The sequence below is a fragment of the Salvelinus fontinalis genome, chromosome 2, assembly GCF_029448725.1.
Source record: "Salvelinus fontinalis isolate EN_2023a chromosome 2, ASM2944872v1, whole genome shotgun sequence".
NCBI lineage: Eukaryota > Metazoa > Chordata > Actinopteri > Salmoniformes > Salmonidae > Salvelinus > Salvelinus fontinalis.
The window spans coordinates 58,694,804-58,721,102 of NC_074666.1; the positions used below are offsets into that span (position 1 = coordinate 58,694,804).

A 26,299-nucleotide genomic window follows, 5' to 3' on the forward strand; every position below is an offset into this window, starting at 1 on the left:
AAAAAATGTTACAAATATATATGTCTATTTCCATCTGCATCTCCTTCAGCTTTCAAGGGAGTTCTTGTTTTCACTGATTTGAAATCTCTTCAGATTTCAGGCTGAAAATTATCATACCTCTCTAACTAAATTACACCAGGGCATGCATCTATCTCTAAGGTGTGCATATGGTTATTTAATATTTGTCTGTTATGCGCTACACTATTGTGATCAGTGGTGCTCAGACAATTAAAAGGTTTGCTGTCCTCCTCTCCCAAACGAACAGAGCTACGAAAGGGAACGCCTCCCCCCTTCATTGCAAAAGATGAAACATGTTTTATTGTCACATACACAGGATAGGTGCAGGAAAATGTGTTGTTTTACAGGGTCAGCCATAGTAGTAGGGTTAAGTGCCTTGCTCGAGGGCACATTGACTGATTTTTCACCTTGTCGGCTCAGGTATTCAAACCAGCGACCTTTCAGTTACTGTCCCAATGCTCTAACCGCCAGGCTACCTGTTGCCTCAACCCCTCACACACAAACAATTGTGACAGGATTATTAATAAGAATGATTCGAACATGTTTCAACTCTTAAATGTTATGGAATGTTGCTATATGTTCCCGCTGTATAGCTTATGTAATAGCCTAACATGAAAGAATTGACAGGTCAATGACTTTTTTACATTTACCTAATTAATGTAGACCCAATAAACAATGTTATAATGTGGTTAATATGTTGTGTTTATTTGCAGGCATTATAACCCCCACCTTGACAGATTATAAACAATGCAGGGGTCCAGTTAGGACAGTGGATTTTATACTGTGGAGTTAATTCCCTTAAGGCAGCTGTTTGGAATTGAATTAATGAGACGTTAACACGTTGTTGTTATAAATAAACTTGGTTGAATGGTAATCTTTTAAAATGTTCACGCGTTCACACGTTCAATGGCTCATTTATGGCATTCATCACCCCTCATATGCGTGCACGTGTTCCATGTGCCCTCCTCTCTCTGTGTGGGTGTACTGTTCTTGGCCAGATGAGATGGATCAGCAGAGGGCACATGGTGCAGGCCAGGAAGGGAAAGGGATGGGGGGATTAGTGGGGGGGGGGTAGGAGTGCAACACAGCCATCTGTATGTGTGAGAGGGAGAGATGGTGTGAGATGGAGAGATGTTAACAGTCACATTTTAAGGTCAGATTTTAGTTATTTTATTTGTGCTCCGACAAGAACATTTGGACTCGGATAAGTAAAAGATTTGTGTTCGAACAAATGATTTTGTAGCACAGAATGTTTAGAAAATAGGGTTCATTTTCGGAGCCGTATGGAGCTGCAGTGTTCCTCAGTTCTTGTCATTCTTACCACACATACACCCAATTCCTGGTCCCTGGTCTCCCATTGGCTGTTTCCAGTGACCTGTGACCTGTGTTTTCCCTGTAGGATCAAACACATAGTCCATGGAGAGCATGGTGAGGAGCAGACCGACCCAGCCCTGGCTGAAGGTTACCAGGAGGACGCAGACTGGCATGGAGACTACTACGATAAAGACGGTTATAGGTATGGAACAATCACACGTATTCTCACTCATACAGACACATGTATACTACACACACATTTATATTTGCATGTACGCACGCATGCACACACACAAAAACACAATCACACACACACTCGCTGACCAATAACTGAGAATGGTCTTGGAGGGGATGGCTGCCGTTTTGCGTGCTCCTAAACAACTGTGATATCTTATTCGTTTTTTCACATGTTTGTAACTTATTTTTTAAACTTATTTTGTACATAATGTTGCTGCTACCTTCTCTTATGACCGACAATAACTTCTGGACATCAGAACAGCGATAACTCACCTCGAACTGGACAAAGTTTTTTTCTTCAACGAGTCCGACGCAAAGGATATACTGCTTTCTTGAGAACTGGCCCAAATCCCTTTCATTTGCGTAAAGAAAAGACGGAGAAAAAGGGGACGGAGGTCGGGCTGCCTTCTGAGAATATGTAGGCGAGTGACTTAACCTCCACTACCAACCTTTTTATTGGCCAACGTGCAATCATTGAAGAAAAAAATTGATAGTGGAGGTTTAATGTCCCGTTAAATTGTAATATCTTATGTTTCACGAGTCGTGGCTGAGTGACGACACGGATAATATAGAGCTGGTGGGATTTTCCATGTATTGGCAGGACAGAGAAGCTACGTCTGGTAAGATGAGGGACAGGGGTGTGTGTCTATTTGTCAATAACAGCTGGTGTGCGATGTCGAATATTAAAGAAGTCTCAAGGTATTGCTCGCCTGAGGTAGAATACCTTATGATAAGCTGTAGACCACATTATCTACCAAGAGAGTTCTCATCTATATTATTCGTAGCTGTCTATTTACCACCACAAACCGAGGCTGGCACTAAGACGAGCTGTATAAGGCCATAAGCAAGCAAGAGAATGCTCATCCAGAAGTGGTGCTCATAGTGGCCACGCTCCTAGTGGCCACAATCCGTTTGACCTCATTTCTACCAGCATGTCACATGTGCAACCAGAGGGAAAAAAACTCTAGACCACCTTTACTCCACACACAGTGATGAATACAAAGCAAAGCTCTCCCCCTCCCTCCATTTGGCAAATCTGACCATAATTCTATCCTCCTGATTCCTGCCTACAAGCAAAAACTCAAGCAGGAAGTGACTCGCTCAATACGGAAGTGGTCAGATGATGCAGATGCTACGCTACAGGACTGTTTGGCTAGCACAGACTGGAATATGTTCCGTGATTCATCCAATGGCATTGAGGAGTATACCACCTCAGTCATCGACTTCATCAATAAGTGCATTGATGACATCGTCCCCACAGTGACCGTACGTACATATCCCAACCAGAAGCCATGGATTACAGACAACATCCGCATCGAGCTAAAGGCTAGAGCTTCCGCTTTTAAGGAGTGGGACACTAATCCAGACGCTTGTAAGAAATCCCGCTACACCCTCAAACAAACCATCAAACAGGCAAAGCGTCAATACAGGATTAAGATTGAATCCTACTACACCAGCTCTGACGATCGTCGGATGTGGCATGGCTTGAAAACCATTACGGACTACAAAGGGAAACCCAGCCGTGAGCTGCCCAGTGACGCGAGCCTACCAGGTGTGCTAAATGCCTTTTATGCTAGCTTCGAGGCAAGCAACCCTGAAACATGCATGGGAGCACCAGCTGTTCCAGACGACTGTGTGATAACGCTCTCGGTAGGCGACGTGATCAAGCCCTTTATACAGGTCAACATTCACAAAGCCACGGGGCCAGACAGATTACCAGGACGTGTACGCAAAGCATGTGCAGACCAACTGGCAAGTGTCTTCACTGACATTTTCAACCTCTCCCTGACCTAGTTTGTAATACCTACATGTGTCAAGCAGAACAGCATAGTCCCTGTGCCCAAGGAAGCGAAGGTAACCTGCCTAAATGATTACTGCCCCGTAGCACTCAGGTCGATAGCCATGAAGTGCTTTGAAAGGCTAGTCATGGCTCACATCAACAGCATCATCCCGGACACTCTAGACCCACTCCAATTCGCATACCGCCCCAACAGATCCACAGATGACGCAATCTCAATCGCGCTCCACACTGCCCTTTCCCACCTGGACAAAAGGAACACCTATGTGAGAATGCTGTTCATTGACTACAGCTCAGCGTTCAAAACCATAGTGCCCTCAAAGCTCATCACTACGCTAAGGACCCTGGGACTAAACACCTCTCTCTGCAACTGGATCCTGGACTTCCTGACGGGCCGCCCCCCAGGTGGTAAGGTTAGGCAACAACACGTCTGCCACGCTGATCCACAACACAGGGGCCCTCAGAGGTGTGTGCTTAGTCCCCTCCTGTACTCCTTGTTCAACCTCAACTCCGTGGCCAAGCACAACTCCAACACCATCATTAAGTTTGCTGACGACACAACAGTGGTAGGCCTGATTAGCAACAACGATGAGACAGCCTACTATAGGGAGGAGGTCAGAGACCTGGCAGTGTGTTGCTAGGACAACAACCTCTCCCTCAATGTGAGCAAGACAAAGGAGCTGATCGTGGACAACAGGAAAAGGCGGGCCAAATTGGTCTCCATTGACATTGACGGGGCTGTAGTGGAGCTGGTCGAGAGTTTCAAGTTCCTTGGTGTCCACATAACCATCAAACTATCATGGTCCAAACACATCAAGACAGTCGTGAAGAGGGCACGACGACACCTTCAGGAGACTGACAAGATTTGGCATAGGTTCCCAGATCCTCAAAAGGTTCTACAGCTGTACCATCGAGAGCATCCTGACCAGTTGCGTCACCGCCTGGTATGGCAACTGCTCGGCATCTGACCGTAAGGCGCTACAGAGGGTTGTGCGTACGACCCAGTACATCACTGGGGCCAAGCTTCCTGCCATCCAGGACCTATATACTTGGCGGTGTCAGAGGAAAGCCCCAAAAAATGTAAAAGACTCCAGTCACCCAAGTCATAGACTGTTCTCTCTGCTACCGCAAGGCAAGCGGTACCGGAGCACCAAGTCTAGAACCAAAAGGCTCCTCAACAGCTTCTACCCCCAAGCCATAAGACTGCAGAACAATTCATCAAATGGCCACCCGGATATTTACATTGACCACCCCCATTTGTTTTTACACTGCTGCTACTTGCTGTTTATTATCTATGCATAGTCACTTTACCCCTACATGTACAAATTACCTGGACTAACCGGTACCCGCGTACATTGACTCGGTACCGGTACCCACTGTATATAGCCTCGTTATTGTTATTTTATTGTGTTATTTTTATTATGTTTTACTTTAGTTTATTTGGTAAATATTTTCTTAACACTTTCTTCAACTGCATTGTTGGTTAAGGTCTTGTAAGTAAGCATTTCACGGTAAGGTCTACACCTGTTGTATTCGGTGCTTGTGACAAATAAAGTTTGATTTGATATGGTACCATTTTAGCCGGGCCGGTGAAATGTACCTCCATTTACGTTTTTGGTCATCGCTTCCCCTATGTTGTGTCTACATGGCCCCAAAACAGCTTAAAATTGTTGTATTTGTTTTGGCAACACATTTAATCAACTACCAAAACCATATAGCCTTTTGTTTATGATTACAAAAATTAGGGAAAAACGCCAACATTTGCAGTAAAATGTTGATATTTTCACTTTCAAAGGGTTGTATTAAATACAACGTTCTTTTTTACACTCTAAAAAAGCTATATGCGTTTTCCCTAAAGTCTACTGATTACAATAATACATATGATTAATACATATGATATTATTTACTGTGTCACTTTTAAGAAATGTCAGGAAGCCTGCCCCATACACCACTCCTACACAGCACATGTGTGCCACAGATAGGGGAGCGGAGGTGGGAGGCCTGCCAGTACAGGAGCTTACCTCCAAGCCCTCCGGAGAGGATGTAAGTCCATGCTGTCAGCGATTAAGGTCTGCGGCACACACACACACACACACACACATGCACGCGCATAGACAGACACAAGTACAGACAAAGCTCGCACGCACACACACTACCCACCTCTTGAGATGGAAATCCAATCAGCCTTTACCACATCCTCTCCATGTGGCCTTTGCCATTTCATATACACTAAATATACAAAAGTATGTGGACACCCCTTCAAATTAGTGGATGTGACTATTTCAGCTACACCCATTGTTGATAGGTGTACAAAATTGAGCACACAGCCATGCAATCTCCATAGACAAACATTGGCCAACATCATTGCCCGACCTCACTAATGCTATTGTGGCTGAATGGAAGCTAGTCCCTGCAATGTTCCAACATCTAGTGTAAAGCCTTCCCAGAAGTGGAGGCTGTTATAGCAGCAAAGGAGGGACCAACTCCACATTAATGCCCATGATTTTGGAATGAGATGTTTGACGAGCAGGTGTCCACATACTTTTGGTCATGTAGTGTATATGCAGATTAGATAGATATCAGTTGAAGAGGGCTCTTCAGAACAAGTGCTATAGCCCTCAGAATGCACCCCCACACAAATACACACACTCAGTACAGGGAATTCTGACATACACTACACTACATTGTTGTTTGTCTTTTGAAGTATAGCCAATACACCATGGATTCATTAGAATGTATTATCGGAATTACATTTTCCCAGAAATTAATAATTGTATGCCAGATTGCCAGAGGCAGTATGAAGTGGTACGCTCCCATGCACTTGCATGCACAGTATGGATTGTCGCATCACTCAAAGGAAATTAAGCTTGCTCGCCTGGAGAAAATCTTGCCACCAGCTGATCAATTTATTTGTGACTGAAGATTACTGTAATGACAAACGCTTGTATGTTTCGCTCACTGAACACTCCCCCCTCCAACTCTCTCATTTCTCTTTCTCTCTCTCTCTTTCTCTCTCTCTCTCTCTCTTTCTTTCTCTCTCTCTTTTTCTCTCCCTCTCGCTCTCTGCCTGGCTACCATAGAATGAAGAGGAAATCTAGCAGCTCTCCATCTCCTCGACCAAAGAAGAGGAAGAAAAAGAAATCTGGTCGCAGAAGGAGTCGGTCAGTAGCCTCAATTGATGTAGAACTATTCTTCCTCAGTGATGAGATATGCATTATGCTGTTGTTACATTGCATTTGAATCGTTGCATATGTATTGTGTGTGTACTCCCTTTAAACCCGAAGATGGGCAGGGCCGTGGACACCGACGTGATGGTAGATACAGATTGGAATTGAAAAAGAGTAAGACAGCTCCCTGGTTTTCCATCAAGTGAGTGAGAGAGATTGGTCTGGATGACAGACAGAGAGAGAGAGGCAGTGCTACAGATGAAAGCGAGAGACCGACTGTAGGGAGAGAAGGACACAGGTGACTAGAGACATGTACGACACATAGAAATCTCTGTCCGCTCTCAAGGACTCTTGGTGAGGAGAACTGGCAAAGCTACTAGAGAAAATGTAATGATGAAATGGAAAGAATAGAATGGAGGACTGGGTTCATTGTTTGCTTTGACAGTACAGACAATTCTCTGAAGAAATCATGTATGAGTGACCCTGCTATATCATTAATAGTGGCAAGGTTAGAGGTGTGCTTTGCGACGTTTACTTAACAATCTTTCAATTCCTTCTGGATAAGCTTTATTGTGTAGGACTGCTCTTCTTTCGCTCTCTTCATCTCTTTCTCTCTCTCTCTCTTTCTGAGCTCTCTCTCTCTCCCCATGTCTCCTCCAGGTTCGACAGCTCCTCTCCCTCCCGCAGAGAGAAGAAGAAGAAAAGTGGAAAGAAACACAAGCGAGACAGGTGTGTATGCGTGTGCATGCACTTTTCATGACCATTCATCCTCTAGGTTACTCATAGAATGTGAGCATACCCTGATGTTTTCAGCCGGTTTGCGTAACAGGGGAAAGGTGCTCAGCTGAGGAACTTAGGGATAAAAAAAATCACAGCATAACTATCACAGAAAAAGAAAGAGGAGCACTCAGTTTCACCGAACTCAAGCTCTGCCATTATTCAGTACTGTACTTTCACTACTCACTTTCCTATAGGCCAAAATAGTATAGGAACCACAAATAAGCTATGTTTTCTAGAAACAACAGACTATATATGACCGACCTGCTCGATTCGGTCTTATGTAGCAACATTTGAAAATGTGTTTATTACATTGGATAAAAGCAGAGACACAGAGCTGCAAAATTGTATGTCATACACTGCATTTGAGGAACAATGGGAAAGTAATTCTGCTTTGAAAGTTGATAAACTTGTAACCTCACTTTTGAGGAAATGGCCCTTGAATGTTTTGGTACACCTACTGGAGAGCTCTTCTTTGTCTACACCCATTCAGCATCGTTCACACCCTCTTAAGCCTTAGCACCACCCTCCTACGGATTCACATGTAAGGCCATGTTCTAAACAACCAAAGATTTCAAGACTAAAAGCTGGTTTATACTACATATATCGACAGTTGTCGCAGTGATATCATGAACATTATATTGTCGTCCGACATCAAACTTGTCGTTGTCGTTATGAAAAAGTATAAACACGAAAACTACAGACTGCATGACATCAGCAGCCTGGTGGTCCAAAATAGCTTCACTAGTATATTTTAACACCAATGAACCCACCCGTTTAAAAATTAATTGAGTATATGTCAATCTAGCAAACCAGGCAACTATAATCAACTTTCTAAACAATGTTTTGGTCTGTTTCTAGCTTGATAGCTAGCTAGCGAGCTAATGTTAAGTTAGCTCATAATGACCATAATCATATAGCTGACAACGTCTTCACTGTAGCTCATTTGTCTTCATTATTACAGGAAAATAAATTCACAACAAGATCATAATTTCCAAGTTAATAGCAATCCAATTGAAGAAAATAGCTTACGGTTGTGAGTATGACGAAATTACTAGAGAATTTTTTTACTTGGACACTGTCTCGTTGGCCTAACGTTATGTCCTAATTTGACTTTGGTGCAGGTCATGTTCTTCACATTACCGTCTCTGGTAAACACATACTATATCAATTAAAATCAAGGTTTATTTGTCACATGCACAGGATACAGAAGGTGTAGTGAAATGGTTACTTGCATAGTGGAGTCTTTTGTTTAGACATGTAGCTAGCTAAACAATTAACCATAATTCCAACTCATAACTTTACGACCCTGCATGAATCTGCAGGTCGCTAACCAACCTGGTTCAATGTTAGCTAGCTAGCTAACAACCGGCTACAACTAGCAATGCAAATGGCTCCTGAGATAGGAATAATATTACTACAAAGATCATACATGTAACGTTAGCTAACGAGCCAGCCAGCTAACTTTAGCTAGCTAGCTAACAGTACGCTTTAACTTGAATTGAAAACGACAAAATTAGAAACGTATAATATCTGAACATTTTGCTACCTAGACTATCTTATGGGTATACATGGATGGACGCTTCTCCCTCTCTGTCACAGATGCCATGGTTGCCCTTAGTTTGAAGATGTAATCCGGAGACAGGTGTTTTATACAACAGCCTTCTGGGTGTTCTCTTTTCGACTCCCTCTGCATATTTGCAATCAAACACCATCATTTTCTCCATCATAATCTAATTCCACCGGGCATTCCACTGATTTCAAAACTCAGTCCTCCAGAAAGTCGAGAGCAACACTTTTGCAGGTCTACTATGTGATATCTTTCAAAAAATCTGCGATAGAAAGGATTACCTACACATACTGACCAGCTCATGTTATAGACAGAAACGTGCTACATGGCATACCAATCCAAACGTATCTCTCGTCATGTCCAGCCCATCCATTATCTCAGTAAATCATGGCTAATGGGAAGGTTCCTGACTTTTTCTATGGCTAAACCAACTAGGCTCGTAATTTAAAACTTGTATTAGTATTTACAGATGGCGTACACGTTTGTTATTAAGGCACATGAAAGTTCACATGTTCTAGATGGCATTTCTTCCAAAAAACGTAGTTAAAAAAAAAGGTTTATGTTCAAATGCCTCTCCTGTGAAGTAGTGAAGCGTGACATACTATGTTTCCTAAAACAAGTCACATATTATTGATAAGGATATTGATACTCAAAGTGAGAAGTAAGATATTGGAGAGGATATTCTTCCAGCGCATTCATTCATTATTGATGATGTGTAATAATGTTGCTTATACTTTTCTTACGAAGCAATCCTCCTCCTCCGACAATAAAGCAATAATTATAGTGTCAGCACAAAATGAAAAAGAGAATGGATAGAGAGAGAATGAGAAAGAGAGCTCAGCAGAGAATAATATTGCTTCGCCCAGGGATATCATAAGGACAATAAGCAATTCTAAATAGCACATCCCTCCTCCTTTTTTTTCTCGCTCTTTTATTCTCCTTCTCTATTTCTCTCTCCCTATCTCTATATCTCTTTAATTCTCTCTCTCTTGTGGGGGCTAAACTCATTCTTCTAATAACCAAACCTGTATGAGAGCCGCAAAAGAAGAAAAATGAGCCTCTCACCAAATTGCAGAGCATCGCTGTGCTGCCCCCCCCCCAAATAACCCCCCCCAACACCCCTACCCTCTTCACACTTATAAAACTCTCCTCCTCCCCCCTCTCCCACCTTTAGCCTCTCTCTCTCTCCCCTCCTCAGATTTCTCCAAACATCCACTGCATTGCAGGTATTGTCTATACATGAATAATGTATGGTTAGATAGGGGGAAAAGGAGGAGGTGGGTGCGTCCCTAGAGTTAGGTAGCCTCCTGTGATATGCTCTACTGTGTGTGTCTGTTGGGGCATTGGAGAAGGCGGTGGAGGGGAAGGGGAGCTTTTTCCAATGCAGTTGTAACAATCTGAACTGTAAGCTGCTATGGTGTCCACCAACCAATACTCACTTTACTACACCGCCAACATAGAAAAGTCACTTTGTAACAACAGAAGATTACGTTTTCTTTGGTTTGGGCTCCCATTTGAAGTATAGCATAGCATTGTATATTCCTTCAATTAGGAGAAAAGGAGGGAGGAGAGCGATAGAGGAGGGTGTTAATAATGTAGGGTTCTAAGACTTGATGATATGAAGATAGTCAAGAACAAAAAAGACACAGACTTGAAAACAAGTTCAGGTTATTTAATAACGACTGGTCATGGAAAAGAGCATTACAAGCATAGGCTTTTGTCTGAACACTATATAGAGGAGGCTCTCCCTCCTGACATCCTGTGGGATCTCTGCCTAAACAGAAGCATAAATTACAATAGGCCAACCCAATGTATACATTAGACCCACATTCCTTGTCTTGCGAGGGTGGGTATTTCTAACACTGATGTCCCCCCAGCTAAATCTCTCCAGTTCAGGGGCGGAAGGTAGTCTAGTGGTATACCTGAAAGGTTGCTGGATCCTGAACAAGGCAGTTAACCCACTGTTCCCCGGTAGGCCGTCATTGCACATACGATTTTGACTTGCCCAGTTAAATAAACGTAAATAAAGGTCAAATTAATAAAAAATAAAATAACCTAAGCCATAATGGTGGTGGGCTAACAGACTCCCAAAGGCCCCTTGACTCCTGAGGGTCGACCGGCATTCCTCCAATAGACTGACCAACTCACAAGGGCACAAAGGCACAGAGGGTGTAGTCTACATGGTAGACTGTATGGTTAACATAGGCTACTATTTGGTTATAGCCCTATATTAAGAAGAGCACTATCAGGGGACATTGTGTTTGACAATTGATGGGAGTAAAATAAATGAAAGGCGAAGCCTCCTTAGAGCCCCCAGTCTGTTCTCTCTGGTGGAACAACAACATGGTGTACATCCCAAATGGCACCCTATTCCCTATTTAGTGCACTACTTAAATAGGGAATAGGGTACCATTTGGGAGACCATGTGGTCTCATAGCCTAGACGCCAGAACAATTCTTCACTGGCCCTATATTAATCTTTATTAGTTTTACATCTTTATTAGTCTCTTTCTCTTCACTAGCACAGACCTGACATAGTTTTTGTGTTCCTCTCTCCTTGTGGTACATGTGCCAGGTGTATTATGTGTATGTGTCTATGTCCACATAAGGTGAATACAGTGTTGTGTAAAAAGAGGGAAAAGAAGAGCTTTTGTTGTCCCGTCTGACTTATCACCGTGGCAACAGTAGTGTGAACATACTAAGGACTTTGAAGTACTGTATGTAGTCAGTCAAGCATATATCCCCTCATTATATATCCCCTTATTAAGGTCTAGAGAGATGGTCAGGCTAACTGGAGTTCAGTGTGTGTAACAGAGGTTTAATAATTTGAATAAAAATAACATATGCCATTTAGCAGACGCTTTTATCCAAAGCAACTTACAGTCATGCGTGCGTGCATTTTATGTGCGGGTGGTCCTGGAAATCGAACCCACTATCCTAGCATTGCAAGCACCATGCACTACCAACTGAGCTACAGATGACTCAGGTTTCTCTTTCTCTGTAGGTCGACGTCTGGTTCCAGGAGAAAGAGGAGATACAGGTGGGGATACAACCACATCACATAGGTTTTACAGTCAGGGACACTAGGTCAATGACTGCTTGTTACAGTGCACGTACCTTGTTACCTGTTGAAAGAAGATGCATCAACGTGTTTCCCTTTTCAGATCCGGTAGCCCAAAGAACAAACAGAAAGACAAGAACAAAACCAGAAAGAGGTAATTATCCCTCTTTTTCATAATATAACAATAATGGACCCTGAACTGAGAAGATCTGACTGAACTGAGAAGATGTTAGATGTTTCGTAGACTTTAGTTGCGTATACAGTTGAAGTCGGAAGTTTACATACACTGAGGTTCTACAAAAATAGAACTGTTTTGGTCATAATGACCATCGTTATGTTTGGAGGAAAAAGGGGGAAGCTTGCAAGCCGAAGAACCTCATCCCAACCGTGAAGCACGGGGGTGGCAGCATCATGTTGTGTGGGTGCTTTGCTGCAGGAGGGACTGGTGCACTTCACAAAATAGATGGCATCATGAGGAAAGAAAATGATGTGGATATATTGAAGCTACATCTCTAGACATAAGTCAGGTAGTTAAAGCTTGGTTGCAAATGGGTCTTCCAAATGGACAACAACCCCAAGCATACTTCCAAAGTTGTGGCAAAATAGCTTAAGGACAACAAAGTCAAGGTATTGGAGTGGCCATCACAAAGCCCTGACCTCAATCCTATAGAAAATCTGTTGGCAGAACTGAAAAAGCGTGTGTGAGCAAGGAGGCCTACAAACCTGACTCAGTTACACCAGCTCTGTCAGGAGGAATGGGCCAAAATTCACCCAACTTATTGTGGGAAGGTTGTGGAAGGTTACCTGAAACATTTGACCCAAGTTAAACAATTTAAAGGCAATACTATCAAATACTAATTGAGTGTATGTAAACTTCTGACCCACTGGGAATGTGATGAAAGAAATGAAAGCTGAAATAAATAATTCTCTACTACTATTCTGACATTTCACATTCTTAAAATAAAGTGGTGATCCTAACAAACCTAAGGCAGGGCATTTTTACTAGGATTAAATGTCAGGAATTGTGAAAAACTGAGTTTAAATGTATTTGGCTAAGGTGTATGTAAACTTCCGACTTCAACTGTAAGTATAATATTTGAAAGAAACAGACAGTATCTAAATAAATGTATGCATGCCACAAGCTTGAATGTGACATGGTGTCAGTCTTGTTTCATTGAAAACGCTTCAATAGATTTCATGACTGAGTTGCTGAATGTGTCTGTATGTCTGTCATTGTGCGTGTGTGTGCTGGCAACTCTGTTGTGTATGTGTACATTTACGTGCGTTTGTGTGTGCTCGTGTGTGCATGCATGCATGCGTCTGTCCGAATGTTTTTGTTTGTGTGCTTGCCGGCGTGTACTCGCCTGTATGCGTGTGTGTCTCTGAATGTACGTGTGTCCCACAGGTCCCCAGTAGAGTCCCCCAGTAGGAGGTCTCAACGTAGAGGCAGCTGCTGTAGCTCCCGAAGTGCATCACACTCCTCCACAGGCCACAGCCCCTCCAAGTCCCCCAGCAGGTAGGACTCCCATTAACCCCCCCCCCCCCCCCCCTTAGATGCATGCCTTCACTGTTTCACAAACCCTTTAATCATACTCTTCTTGGTCTATTGATGTAACACTGATTCAAGGTTTGCAACAGCTTTGCTAGAGATCCATGATTATTATTTGATCAGAATGTAGTTGACTGTAGTTCAACTCATGGCTGACCAGTTGAAAAGGTAATGATAGCCTAGACTATACTGTTGAGTCTTAAACAGTCTATACGTAGCTGGTATATTATAACATACTCTTGAGTCTGTGTCATTTCAGCAGCTTGGTTCAGTACTCCTGTTTGTCCGTCTGTCCCTCCAGGCCCAACTCCAAGCACAAGACAGACGGACACAAGGCCTGTGTGAGCCCGTCCCCGTCTCCCGGTCCTGGCGGTCCTGTCACGTGGCACAACGGGCACCACCACCAAGACCACGCCCGCAACGGCAAAGCTGGCAGACTCAACCACAACCACGTGGCCGAGGGCAACAAAGGGCAAGATGTATGTAGTCTCCTCTATCTCGCCCCGCCACCTCCCTAACCCCCTCCCACATTCTAATCTACACTCAAATGGTAACCTCCACACTGTCTCCCTCTCCTATGAACATGATTTATTTTCTTTGTGTCAGTTTGTGACATAATCTCCTCTTTATTTGGTACTATTATAGAATGACTCTTCTTTTAGTTATTCCTATTTTTGCAGGGTAGTTTTACTCTGTATATCTTCCAACCACTTTTGTCCTCCTGTGCAATCTTGCTGCCACTAATTATTTCTGGCATTACTTTGATACTTATACAATCTCAACATTCCTTTGACGTAACTGGTTAGAGGGAGGGATGGATGTTTGAGTCATACATACGTAAGAATGAGTTTGCTGTGGCCTCATCCCAGATCTGTTTGTGCTGCCTTGCCTCCTATGGTCATTTCCACGCCAAGACAGCACAAACGTGTCCACGCCAAGACAGCAAAAACAGTTCTGGCACCAGGCTAAGTTTGCTGGAGATAAGAGAAAAAAAATTAACACTGATCAATTAATGATCAATTAATCTCTGGCCCAAGTGAGTGTTTGCATGGCACATGTTATGTATCGTACAATGATAATATGGAGGTTTAGTATTAGGGTGTGTCCTAAATGACACCAGATTCCATACAGTGCATTTGGAAAGTATTCAGACCCCTTGACTTTTTTCACATTTTGTTACGTTACAGCCTTATTCTAAAATGTATTTTTCCTCATCCATCTACACACAATATCCCATAATGACAAAGTGAAAACAGATTTTTAGAAATGTTTAAAAATGTATTAACAATAAAAAACAGAAATACCTTAAAAAACAGAGTCCACTTGATAAATTAAATTGATTGGACATGATTTGGAAAGGCACACGCCTGTCTATATAAGGTCCTACAGTTGACAGTGCATGTCAGAGCAAAAATCAAACCATGAGGTCGAAGGAATTGTCCGTAGAGCTCCAAGACAGGATTGTGTTGAGGCACAGATCTGGGGAAGGGTATCAAAAAATTTCTGCAGCATTGAAGGTCCCCAAGAACAGTGGCCTCCATCATTCTTCAATGGAAGAAGCTTGAAACCACCTAGAGCTGGCCGCCCGGCCAAACTGAGCAATCGGGGGAGAAGGGCCTTGGTCAAGGAGGTGACCAAGAACCCGATAGTCACTCTGACAAAGCTCCTCTGTGGAGATGGGAGAACCTTCCAAAAGGACAACCATCTCTGCAGCACTTCACCAATCAGACCTTTATGGTAGAGTGACCAGACAGAAGCCACTCCTCAGTAAATGGCACATGATAGCCTGCTTGGAGTTTGCCAAAAGGCACCCAAAGACTCTCAGACCATGAGAAACAAGATTCTCTGGTCTGATGAAACCAATACCAAACTTTTTGGCCTGAATACCAAGCGTCACGTCTGGAGGAAACCTGTCAGTATCCCTACGGTGAAGCATGGTGGTGGCAGCCTCATGCCCTGGGGATGGTTTCAGTGGCAGGGACTGAGAGACTAGTCAGGATTGAGGAAAAGATGAACGGAGCAAAGTACAGAGATCCTTGATGAAAACCTGCTCTCGAGCACTCAGGACCTCAGACAGGGGTGAAGCTTCACCTTCCAACAGGACAACGACCCTAAGTACAAAGCCAAGACAACAAAGGAGTGGCTTCGGGACAAGTCTCTGAATGTCCTCGAGTGGCCCAGCCACAGCCTGATTGAACCCGATCGAACATCTCTGGTGAGACCTGAGAATAGCTGTGCAGCTATGCTCCCCATCCAACCTGACAGAGCTTGAGAGGATCTGCAGAGAAGAATGAGAGAAACTCCCCAAATACTGGTGTACCAAGCTTGTAGCGTCATATCCAAGAAGACTCGAGGATGTAATGTCTGCCAAAGGTGTTTCAACAAAGTACTGAGAAAAGGAATACTGAATACTTATGTAAATGTGATATTATTCTTTCTTTTTTAATAAATTAGCAAAACTGTCTAAAAACCTGTTTTTGCTTTGTCATTATGGGGTATTGTGTGTAAATTGATGAGGGGAAAAAATGATTTAATCCATTTTAGAATAAGGCTGTAACATTACAAAATGTGGAAAAGGTCAAGGGGTCTGAATACTTTCCCGAATGCACTTTATATACAGGATAGTGCACTACTTTTGACCAGGGCCCATATATAGGGAATAGAGTGCCATTTGGGACGGAGCCTCGGGGTTTGCTAATGAACTGGAAACGCTTTGGTTTTTGTTAGGCAGCAAGCTCCTGCAGTGATGAAGTAGTGAGAGCTCACTTCTGAATCAGTTTAGCCAGGGAAAGGAAACAAATAATAGCTTTAAAGTTTGGTTTTGCTACAGCTCCCCCAAATGTAATAAAATATGAAACAGGAGGATGCTTATTTAAAAAGTACTTATTAATAGTTCTCCACTGTTTTATTTCTTTGATATGCTATAGAGTTTAGGACATTTTGTAAATGTTAGTCAAAAGTTGTCATTTGATCATGCTGATGGTAATGCTTGATAACAGCCATCAATGAAACCATCTGTAGCTGACTGATCTAACAAACAAAGATGGATGTAAAAATGTAGGTCTCAACTATGCTATTTTTACATCTGAACTCAACCAGTTCTATCTTATGTTGTCATAAGAGAATGATATTATCTGGTTTGGCCTGTGAGATTGTGTGGTGATTTGATCTGAACCTAATTTATGAAATGTCCAATACTTCTAGTTTACACACGTGATTGGTTTCAGTTTGGTTACGCGTTCAGCTCTAGTGCCACCAAATGCCTCAGTACAGTCACTAAAGTGGATACAATTGCTCAGAACAGAATGAGCGACAGAGAAGTCATTGCTGTACTGGTACAGTAGCAAGAATGATAGAGGTGTATAAAAAGTGAATGTATAATTGCTAGGTATTTATCACTGAAACTAACCAGACATCTTGTCTAGTTTACTCAGAATTGATTTTGTCTTCTGTCATTCTTATTCCTCCCTAACTGTCTCGTTTGGAACTGTTTCCATGCTTTGGCTCCTTTGAAAACGGTAACCCCTCCTAATCTGCTTTATTTTGATCTATCTGTGAAACAACCACAAAGAACGACAGACTGACTGAACTGTTATGTTTTAAATCACTATCTTTCAGTCGTCACCATAATCTCCCTACTATAGATGGCTCATTAGAACTGAGGTAGCATTTTGCGTTTGAATCTAACTGAACCTAACTACAGCGCCTTGCCAAAGTATTCACCCCCTTGGTGTTTTTCCTATTTTGTTGCATTACAACCTGTAATTAAAATGATTTTTGGGGGGATTTCATGTAATGGACATACACAAAATAGTCCAAATTGGTGAAGTGAAATGAAAAAATTATTTGTTTATAAAAATGTAAAACGGAAAAGTGGTGCGTGCATATGTATTCACCCCCTTTGCTATGAATCCCCTAAATAAGATGTGGTGCAACCAATTCCCTTCAGAAGTCACATAATTATTTAGATTGCATACAGGTGGACTTTATTTAAGTGTCACATGATCTGTAACATGATCTCTGTATATATACACCTGTTCTGAAAGGCCCCAGAGTCTGCAACACCACTGAGCAAGGGGCACCACCAAGCAAGCAGCACTATGAACACCAAGGAGCTCTCCAAACAGGTCAGGGACAAAGTTGTGGAGAAGTACAGATCAGGTTTGGGTTATTAAAAATATCAGAAACTTTGAACATCCCTCGGAGCACCATTAAATCCATTATTTAAAGAATATGGCACCACATCAAACCTGGCAGCCCACCAAAACTCACAGACCAGGCAAGGAGGGCATTAATCAGAGAGGCAACAAAGAGACCAAAGATAACCCTGAAGGATCTGCAAAGCTCCACAGCGGAGATTGGAGTATTTGTCCACAGGAGCACTTTAAGGCGTACACTTCACAGAGCTGGGCTTTACGGAAGAGTTGCAAGAAAAAAATAAGCAAACATGTTTGGTGTTCGCCAAAAGGCATGTGGGAGACACCCCAAACTTATGGAAGAAGGTACTCTGGTCAGATGAGACTAAAATTGAGATTTTTGGCCATTAAGGAAAACGCTATGTCTGGCGCAAACCCAACACCTCTCATCACCCCGAGAACACCATCCCCATAGTGGTGGCATAGTGGTGGCAGCATCATGCTGTGGGGATGTTTTTCATCGGCAGGGACTGGGAAACTGGTCAGAATTGAAGGAATGATGGATAGCGCTAAATACAGGGAAATTCTTGAGGGAAACCTGTTTCAGTCTTCCAGAGATTTCAGACTGGGACGGAGGTTCACCTTCCAGCAGGACAATGACCCTAAGCATACTGCTATAGCAACACTCGAGTGGTTGAAGGGGAAACATTTAAATGTCTTGGAATAGCCTAGTCAAAGCCCAGACCTCAATCCAATTGAGAATCTGTGGTATGACTTAAAGATTGTTGTACATCAGCGGAACCCATCCAACTTGAAGGAGCTGGAGCAGTTTTGCCTTGAAGAATGGGCAAACATCCCAGTGGCTAGATGCGCCAAGCTTATAGAGACATACCCCACGAGACTTGCAGCTGTAATTTCTGCAAAAGGTGGCTCTACAAGGTATTGACTTTGGGGGGGATGAATAGTTATGCACGCCCAAGTTTTCAGTTTTTTTGTCTTATTTCTTGTTTGTTTACCAATAAAAAATATTTTGCATCTTCAAAGTGGTAGACATGTTGTGTAAATTAAATGATACAAACCCCCCAAAAATCTATTTGAATTCCAGGTTGTAAAGGCAACAAAATAGGAAAAATGCCAAGGGGTTGAATACTTTCGCAAGCCACTGTAACAGTGTGCTCTGCTAACAAAACAACAGGCATCATTTAGACCAAAGGCAATAGCCATTACTGTTTCACTTTCACTGCTGACTAAGCAACTAAATGGGGTGTAGAGCAGCGTCCAAAAACATTCTGTCTAGAATAATGAATGACAGATGATGCTATCTCCTTCAATTTCCTTTCCTTCTGAAGCTTGCATGTGTTTATGAGAGGTCTCACCTGCTCTGTTTGTCTGTCTGTCGGTATGTGTATGTCTGTCTGTCTGTCTCTCTCTCTCTCTCTTACTGCTTGAATTCATTTATGACTGTTTTATATCCTGCTTTTTATCGATTTGAGTAGTATTTACCCCATGAAATAAATGCCCAATGCTCCTTTTCTGTCTCGTTTATGTAAAAAGCACTCATATGCTTTGGAACTGGACCAAGTAGGTTAACTGGGTATGTGTACTACTAGTTTTTCTTGTCAATACAGTCTTTCTAAAGCACAATGTTTTGCTCAGTGATAGTTAGCCCCTTCCTTCAGAAGTCTGAGAGAGCTCCCAGACATCAGGTGTACAACAACCCCTTCTCTCTCGCTCTAGTCTCTCTATTTTCTCTATTCACTTCCTGTTTACTACTTACTGTTTACTGTATCATGTGACCTACATGTTGCCTCTAGGTGACAGTATCACTTCTGTCAGACTTTCCCTGCTGTTGATATGCAGTATATTCTATATCTCTATGTGTTCCAGGTCAATGGGGATTGGCAAGGGGAGTCTCATGTGCCATTGTTGCATAATGAGGCTCAGTGTTTGAATATTTGAGCTAATCGGTTGTCTTGAGGTGAATCTAGAACTGCTAGGTGTTTATCACTGAAGTTCAAATCTGTCAACCTTTTGACAGTTCATCCTATACTATCAGCCTTAAACAGGTTTTTGGTTCATGAGACCTCTCCTGTCAATCGCCACATACAGGGGAATTATTGTGTCTCTCCCTTGCTGACAATTCATCAGCGCTCAGACACCTTGTGTATTTGGGAGGTTGCTCGCTCAATATTGTTCATTTTGGATACCAAACCTTTCTGGGAGATCATAGATCCAACAGAGGCTAGATAATACTGTAGTATCTCTATGGTTAGCACATGTGCAGCAGCAACTTGGGTCTTGTCTGTCTCTTCTATTTTTACATCTCGGTTTGTCCTTCTGATTCTGTCTGTAGTTTTCTTGTCCAGGGTAAATTTATATCTGCTAACACACAAAAAACAGTGATACAAATGTTGAAAATAAATAGGACCACACACACAACATTTAGTAACATTGGTATTTTAAAGGGACCCAAGACATTTTTGAATGCGAGTGCCGTATTTAATTTCCCCTTTGTATTGATATTGATATGTTCAGTACCACCCTCCCCAAGGCTCACTGTACTATTCGATTTCCAAGGCTTTAAATTCACCAAGAATCACCCTTTTATTCTGCCTTAATAACAATCGCCTTGTACTAACTTGGGGCACTGTAATGACCCTGGTGCATTGCTGAGCCCAAAAGGAAAATGTAAGAAGTGAAAGAGGCCACAATTGTGCTTTCTAAGACTGATTCGATAGCTTTCGTAAACCACAATGGGTATTGTTCTCTTGTTGAATAATATATTTTCCAAAATGTGACTGGGGTCCCTTTTAAATGTGCTGACTCTACTAGTTGTCCATTCTAGCGGTGACTGCCCCGCCCTCAGCTTCCCCCCTTCCAAAACTCATCCGCTCTATCTGTCCCATCCGTGTTCTGTCCATCCGTGTTGTGTGTGACACATCTTTCTCGCCCTCCGTTGTCCGGACATGCTCTTCTCCCTTCTTCTCATCTGTCATATGCCAGCTCTGCCTGCTCTTCCTTCTCTCCATCCATCCATCCCTCCATCCCTCCTTCCTTCCTTTCCTCTAGCAATTCTATCTTAACAATGGATTTCATTTTGTTTCACGAATCACTCTATTCACTTACCCAACCTTTACCCACCTCTCCCTTTTGATGCAACCATGGCTGCATTCGAACAAGCGAAAAAGACAGCAAATCATTTTAGTTTTTAGATTCATTTTTTAACCTTTAGTTTGATTTTGATTTTCAGTGTTGGTTTTGTTTGTCCATTTTCTTTAGCTTTTTTGTTGGTTTGTTTACCTTCTCCTCCTTAGTCTCTGGAAGAAGTTCGTAGCGTTGATACTAAAAGAGGTTCATTGTCTTTTTCCCATTTCGCTGCGGAGAACATTCCTTTCTCCTTGTTTTCTTTTTTCTTCCTTTCCTTTTTTTTGTTGATATTGCATACGTGTCACTGATTGAAATGGAAGGTAGGTAACGCTCTGCCTTGGCACGTGGTCTTTCTTTTATGCAGAAATGAGAATGTCAGAAGCACCCTCTATCTTGATGTCAATGTTTCTGTGTCTCTCTTTCTATGATTTAACCACCAGGGAACTTTAGCTTCAGGAAGTTTATTTTACCGTTCCTTTTTTTTCTGTTATATTTTGCTTTTAAGATTTGGATTATAGTTGATCCTTTTTTCTCTATCCTTCTTAAATGTTCATACTGAATTCAGTCCAGTATCCCACCCGATATATATATCAAGAAGGCCCATTTCTTTGTATACTTCTTTCTGTTTTGGTAGAATGCATTTATTCCTGTTTGTCCAGCATCTCTCTGTTCACTTGGTGAAATAGTTACATTCGTCTTATGATTTGATCATGTTTATTTCCTCGGTGGCTGTTTCTAACAACTGTCATCATCTGCGTCAGTGGTTGTGTGTTTTCTTATATCTACAGCTCAGTCTTTTGTTTGTTTTGTGGAAAAGGTTTTACTATTCTTGTTGTTTTCAATGAAGAGTCTCTGTTTTAGTCATAGTTCAGCGGTCAGCGTTTACAGGGGAGAAGGTTAATGCATGCAGGAGAGCTCGCTGTGTTTTGATATTTACCTGCTTTGACATTTGATCTGCCTTTATATTCCGGAGACACACACAGCCATGCAATTGCTCCACACAAACATCTGCACTCACAATACTTTGTGAAACCCCTTGCCCTGTGTACACTGCTATTACAGAATATGCCTGCGTCCTAGTTCAATGTCCTCAGCATACCTTATCTCTCAACATCGTCCACTTGCTTAAAAGCCTCCTACTGAAGTTGATCTACCAAACACATTTGTGTTTAAAATGAAGCTGTAGTTTTAAGAATCCCATCAATAAATGTCTAGAAGTACACAATATTTGCAGAGCTTCTGTTCTCGCAGAGGACTGGTGCTTTTGCTAGAGTTAAATTCAATAGTACAGATTTTTTCATATTAATGGATATTATTAAAACAGAGAACTAAAACAGAGATCTCAACAGAGCCAATTAAAATGTCATATGCCTGAGGCTTACAGGGGAAGCGCAACCCAACACTGACAAGAAATGCCTTGGTTTGAACAAACTGTAACCTAAAATACAGTACCTGGGGGTTGAACTCCTAAACGTCACTCTTTGGAAGCCCTAAACTTAAAGGTAGACTCAGCAAGATGACATTGCCACGAGCACCACCGCAGATATTGAGATGAGCGAGATGAAAGACTTTGCTCTCACACAGTCACACACAGTATCTGCGCATGGGCACGGGTTCGCTTCACACTGTTTACAGAGCGGTCGCCAGGGCACCAAAACCTCAGAAGTTGAGCCTCTCGCTCCAACGCTCTTAGTTGTTGCAGAAATTGGTCCACTATGCTGTTTACTTTCTGCATCTATGTCATATCGCTGAGACTACTTTTAACTCAATGGTCATTCACACAGACTGTCTGCCCTGTCCTCTGGTGGAGTGGGCTGGGCAGGAGAATGAATGATCTGGAAGACGTAGCTACTCTCGGTGTGAGAGGTTCCCTGAACATTGTGGTGTGTTCCTTCCTCTTTTTCTTTTTGATTTAATTTCAGTTGATTTCCATGCATTGTCTGATGCCTCACTCTGCCAAGGAAGGGTTTTGTGTCTTTTTCTCTTGCATTTTGTGAAATCTAATGATGCACTTATGTTGCCCCACTTTTCCCTTTTCTTCATACCTTACCTACTAAAGGAGGGAATGCCACTTTATTGGTAAGTGGATGTTAACCAAAAGGGAGTTAAACAAGAGTAACGATTAAAAAAAAAATACAAAAAATGGGTCGCTGTTCACATCTCAGCAATTGTCTACTACAGGGAAAAAAATCCACAAAGAGAAAATTATTGAGTAGCAGACGATTAGTTTCTCTGATTCGATTTGACTCTATAATTGTTCCTTGACTATTTTATTTTGTTCCTTCCATTTCTGTGATGTTCTGTCAAGTTGTCTACTCTTTTTTTTTCATATTTGTTTTTTACCATTACTAAAACTTGAAGAAGTCCTCCTTTTCTACTCTACACAGTCTGTAGCTCTATACTCTCTTTTCTCTCTGCTCTTTAACTTAATTTGGGTCATAATACAAATAAAAAAATCCCTTTCTCTTCTAGTTTTTTTCCGTTTCTTTTCGGGATTATGATTTCTTCGACTCATTATGGTTTTGCATGCCAAGTATTGCATGCGCTGCACCATAGAGGACTGTCTATAAGCCATATCGAGAAAAAACCTAGATCTTTTCTTTTAGATGTTGACCCTCTTTTGCCAAGTACACCGTAGCGCTCAAACACTTCACTGTGACAAACTCTAAGGCCGTTTTTCTATTTTTTTCCCCTTTTTTTCTTTTTTCTTTTGTTGGTTATCATTTCTCTACAGAAGCTGAGAATGCTGACTGCTGCTACTCCGGGAGACCAGTCGACCATGATGCTGCCTCAGCTGAGAGGAGGAGAGCACAAGACCCACAATGCCCTTTACACGACCCCAGGAGGAGGTTCTGCAATCCAGGCTGGACAGGCTGGAGAGGCCCTACACGGAGAGGAAAGGCAGACGATAGGGTCGTCGGGCAGACGGGGAGGTCACAGAGGTCACAGAGCTCATGGGAAGAGCTCCCATTCGCCAGCTCACAGCAGTGACTCCGCCCACTCTCAACGTAACCTGCATCCTCACAGAGGAAAAAGCTCTCACCGGAAGAAGTAAGCAGAGAGATTCGACCTTCCATATTGACATAACCTTTACCTGTTCTGTTCTGTCCTTCAATCAATTAAATAAAATATATTTATAAAGCCCTTTTTACATTAGCAGTTGTCACAGTGCTTATACAGAAACCCAGCCTACACCCCAGAGAGCAAGCAATGCATATGTAGAAGCACGGTGGCTAGGAAAAACTCCCTAGAAAGGCAGAAACCTATGAAGAAACCTAGAGAGGAACCAGGCTCTGAGGGGTGGCCAGTCTTCTAATCCAGGTGAAGATTATAAGAATACATTAAGGCCAGATTGGTCTGGGACAAGTTCCGGGACAAGGTCTTCGCCCCTTCTTTTATGTCCACTGTGTTTGGTGCTTGGTCTGCTGTCCAGGGCACAGTCCTATGCACTTCCCTCTCCACTCTCATTCTCTTGGCTTGTGCTATCCTAAGATATGCTAATTAGAACGAAAACAGGCTGATCGCTTTGAGAACTAAACAACCTGTTTGGTGATCTTCTGATGTGGCACATCACAAAACATTAGTGATGCATTTATTTGCCTCACTCTCCCATTTCATCATACATTATCTACTAAAGGTATCCAACAATCCTGACCCCTATCTTTCCTCTGTTACCAATAATCAATTGATACTCATTTATCCATCTACCTCAAGGACTAAAGGGGGCCACTCGTCCAAGCGGCACCACCATGGGGTTCGGGGACAGGCCCATCACCAGAGCCAGTCTGGCTCCCCGGGGCGGCACCGCCACACATCTGGGTCAGGCAGGAAGAAGAGTGAGTCTCGGGGGCGTGGTGGCATGGGGGTCCGACAGCGTAGCAGCTCCTGGAGCTCCGGGCGCTCTTCATCACGCTCCGGCTCCAGAGAGAGAGGCCCCAGCAAAGCCAAGTCCCCCCACCCCCATGCCAGACAGAACAACTCCAGGTGACCGCTTACCTGACCCAGAAGGCCAGATAACACTAGTTTTGGATTAGCTAGAAACTTTTGCAACTGTTCTTGCTATCCAGCGATTTATTTAGACACAAACATTACTTTTCTCATATATTCATTTTTTCTTTCCAGTACATGACAATTTGATGCGTTTATTTTTTCCTTTCTCCACCAGGGAGAGAGACAGCCCTCACCACTCTGATGCTGACCGTGCTCGCCGTCGCTCCAGGAGCTATTCTCCCATCAGGAAGAGGAGACGAGACTCTCCCAGCTTCATGGAGGCTCGTAGGATCACCAGGTAACAGAGGCTCTATCTAACCATGCTCCCTCAGTGAAAGCAGAATACAAGTGTAACACTGACATCTATGGGAGCGTTTGTCAAGGTTTCTTCCTCTCAGGTTTTCTTTCTCAACAATTGTATTGTGAATCCTCAGGATAATTACTGTAAATGTGAGGGCTTATATGTTCTCTAATCTGACATGCCATAGTATTTAGTGTATGTGTAAATGTGAGTGTCTGTTGTATAGTACCATCCAAGTCGAACTGAACACGTTATATTATTTCAGGTGAAATGTTTTTATATCACAGAAGTGTACAACCTTTATCACCGATTGAATTTGCCACAGCTGAGTGATGCCACACTGTAGCAATAATATGATTCCATTGTATTTCCCAGAATGTGTGTGTAGTGGTTTCCCATAAAATGCAGGTGAAATGTTCTGTGACACTCCTCTCTCACTCCTGTACGAAGGAAGGTTCCCCCGTCTCTCTCCCCCCCCGAAGCCAAGACAACGGAATACTGCTGAGCTGCAGGCTAGGTTACCGTGGTAACAGTTGCCGTGCAGCAGGACTCCCCTAGTCCTCCTTGCTGAAGCCTTGTGAAGCAGTTAACCAACCGAACAGACTTCCCTAGAGTAACGCTGCACCCCCCCCTTTCCTCTCGATCTCCCTCTTTCTATCCATCTTTCTTTTTGTAAATCCACATTCACCTGCACTAGACAAACAGTCACTGATGTGCACTAATGCTGTAACACACGTTTTTGATAAAGGCGCTATCAAGGTTCGTCAAACGATGTCTGTCTGTAAACCAGAAATTGTGGTTCTATATACATTCTTTGGGATTCTGTATTTGTGATCCACAACTACCCCATTTTTTTTGCAAAACATCCCCATAGGTAGTGAGCACCTTGATAGCGCTGACGTCCTGCCTCTAGATTAACTCTCCTGATTCCTGGGTGATGGCTAACCTTCAGATGATTTTCCGTCTTTTTGCAGCTAACAGCTCTCAATTTACCGGCAGCAACCTCTGTGGGCACTTAAGTTGCACCTTGAGGGTGCTCACTAACAAGGCAATCTCAATGCTCCTAACCCTTTTGAAATGTGTGTGTGTGTGTGTGTGTGTGTGTGTGTGTGTGTGTGTGTGTGTGTGTGTGTGTGTGTGTGTGTGTGTGTGTGTGTGTGTGTGTGTGTGTGTGTGTGTGTGTGTGTGTGTGTGTGTGTGTGTGTGTGTGTGTGTGTGTGCGCGCGCTTGCGGAC

The 26,299-nt window shown here is 42.8% G+C and overlaps 1 protein-coding gene across 2 annotated transcripts in view; it reads left to right on the forward strand.

Moving 5' to 3' along the window:
- Positions 1-26,299, forward strand: part of LOC129822118 (serine/arginine repetitive matrix protein 3-like) — a 156,984-nt gene that overhangs the window by 126,462 nt on the left and 4,223 nt on the right. Inside the window, exons 4-13 of one of the 2 annotated variants that reach the window (XM_055880081.1) lie at positions 1,418-1,534; positions 6,448-6,528; positions 7,195-7,263; positions 11,885-11,920; positions 12,045-12,095; positions 13,347-13,457; positions 13,792-13,969; positions 23,508-23,824; positions 24,488-24,757; positions 24,939-25,061. In XM_055880081.1, coding sequence (XP_055736056.1) covers positions 1,418-1,534; positions 6,448-6,528; positions 7,195-7,263; positions 11,885-11,920; positions 12,045-12,095; positions 13,347-13,457; positions 13,792-13,969; positions 23,508-23,824; positions 24,488-24,757; positions 24,939-25,061 — 1,353 coding nt within the window. The remainder of the gene's footprint in view (positions 1-1,417; positions 1,535-6,447; positions 6,529-7,194; positions 7,264-11,884; positions 11,921-12,044; positions 12,096-13,346; positions 13,458-13,791; positions 13,970-23,507; positions 23,825-24,487; positions 24,758-24,938; positions 25,062-26,299) is intronic. The other variant, XM_055880090.1, reaches the window with a different exon arrangement.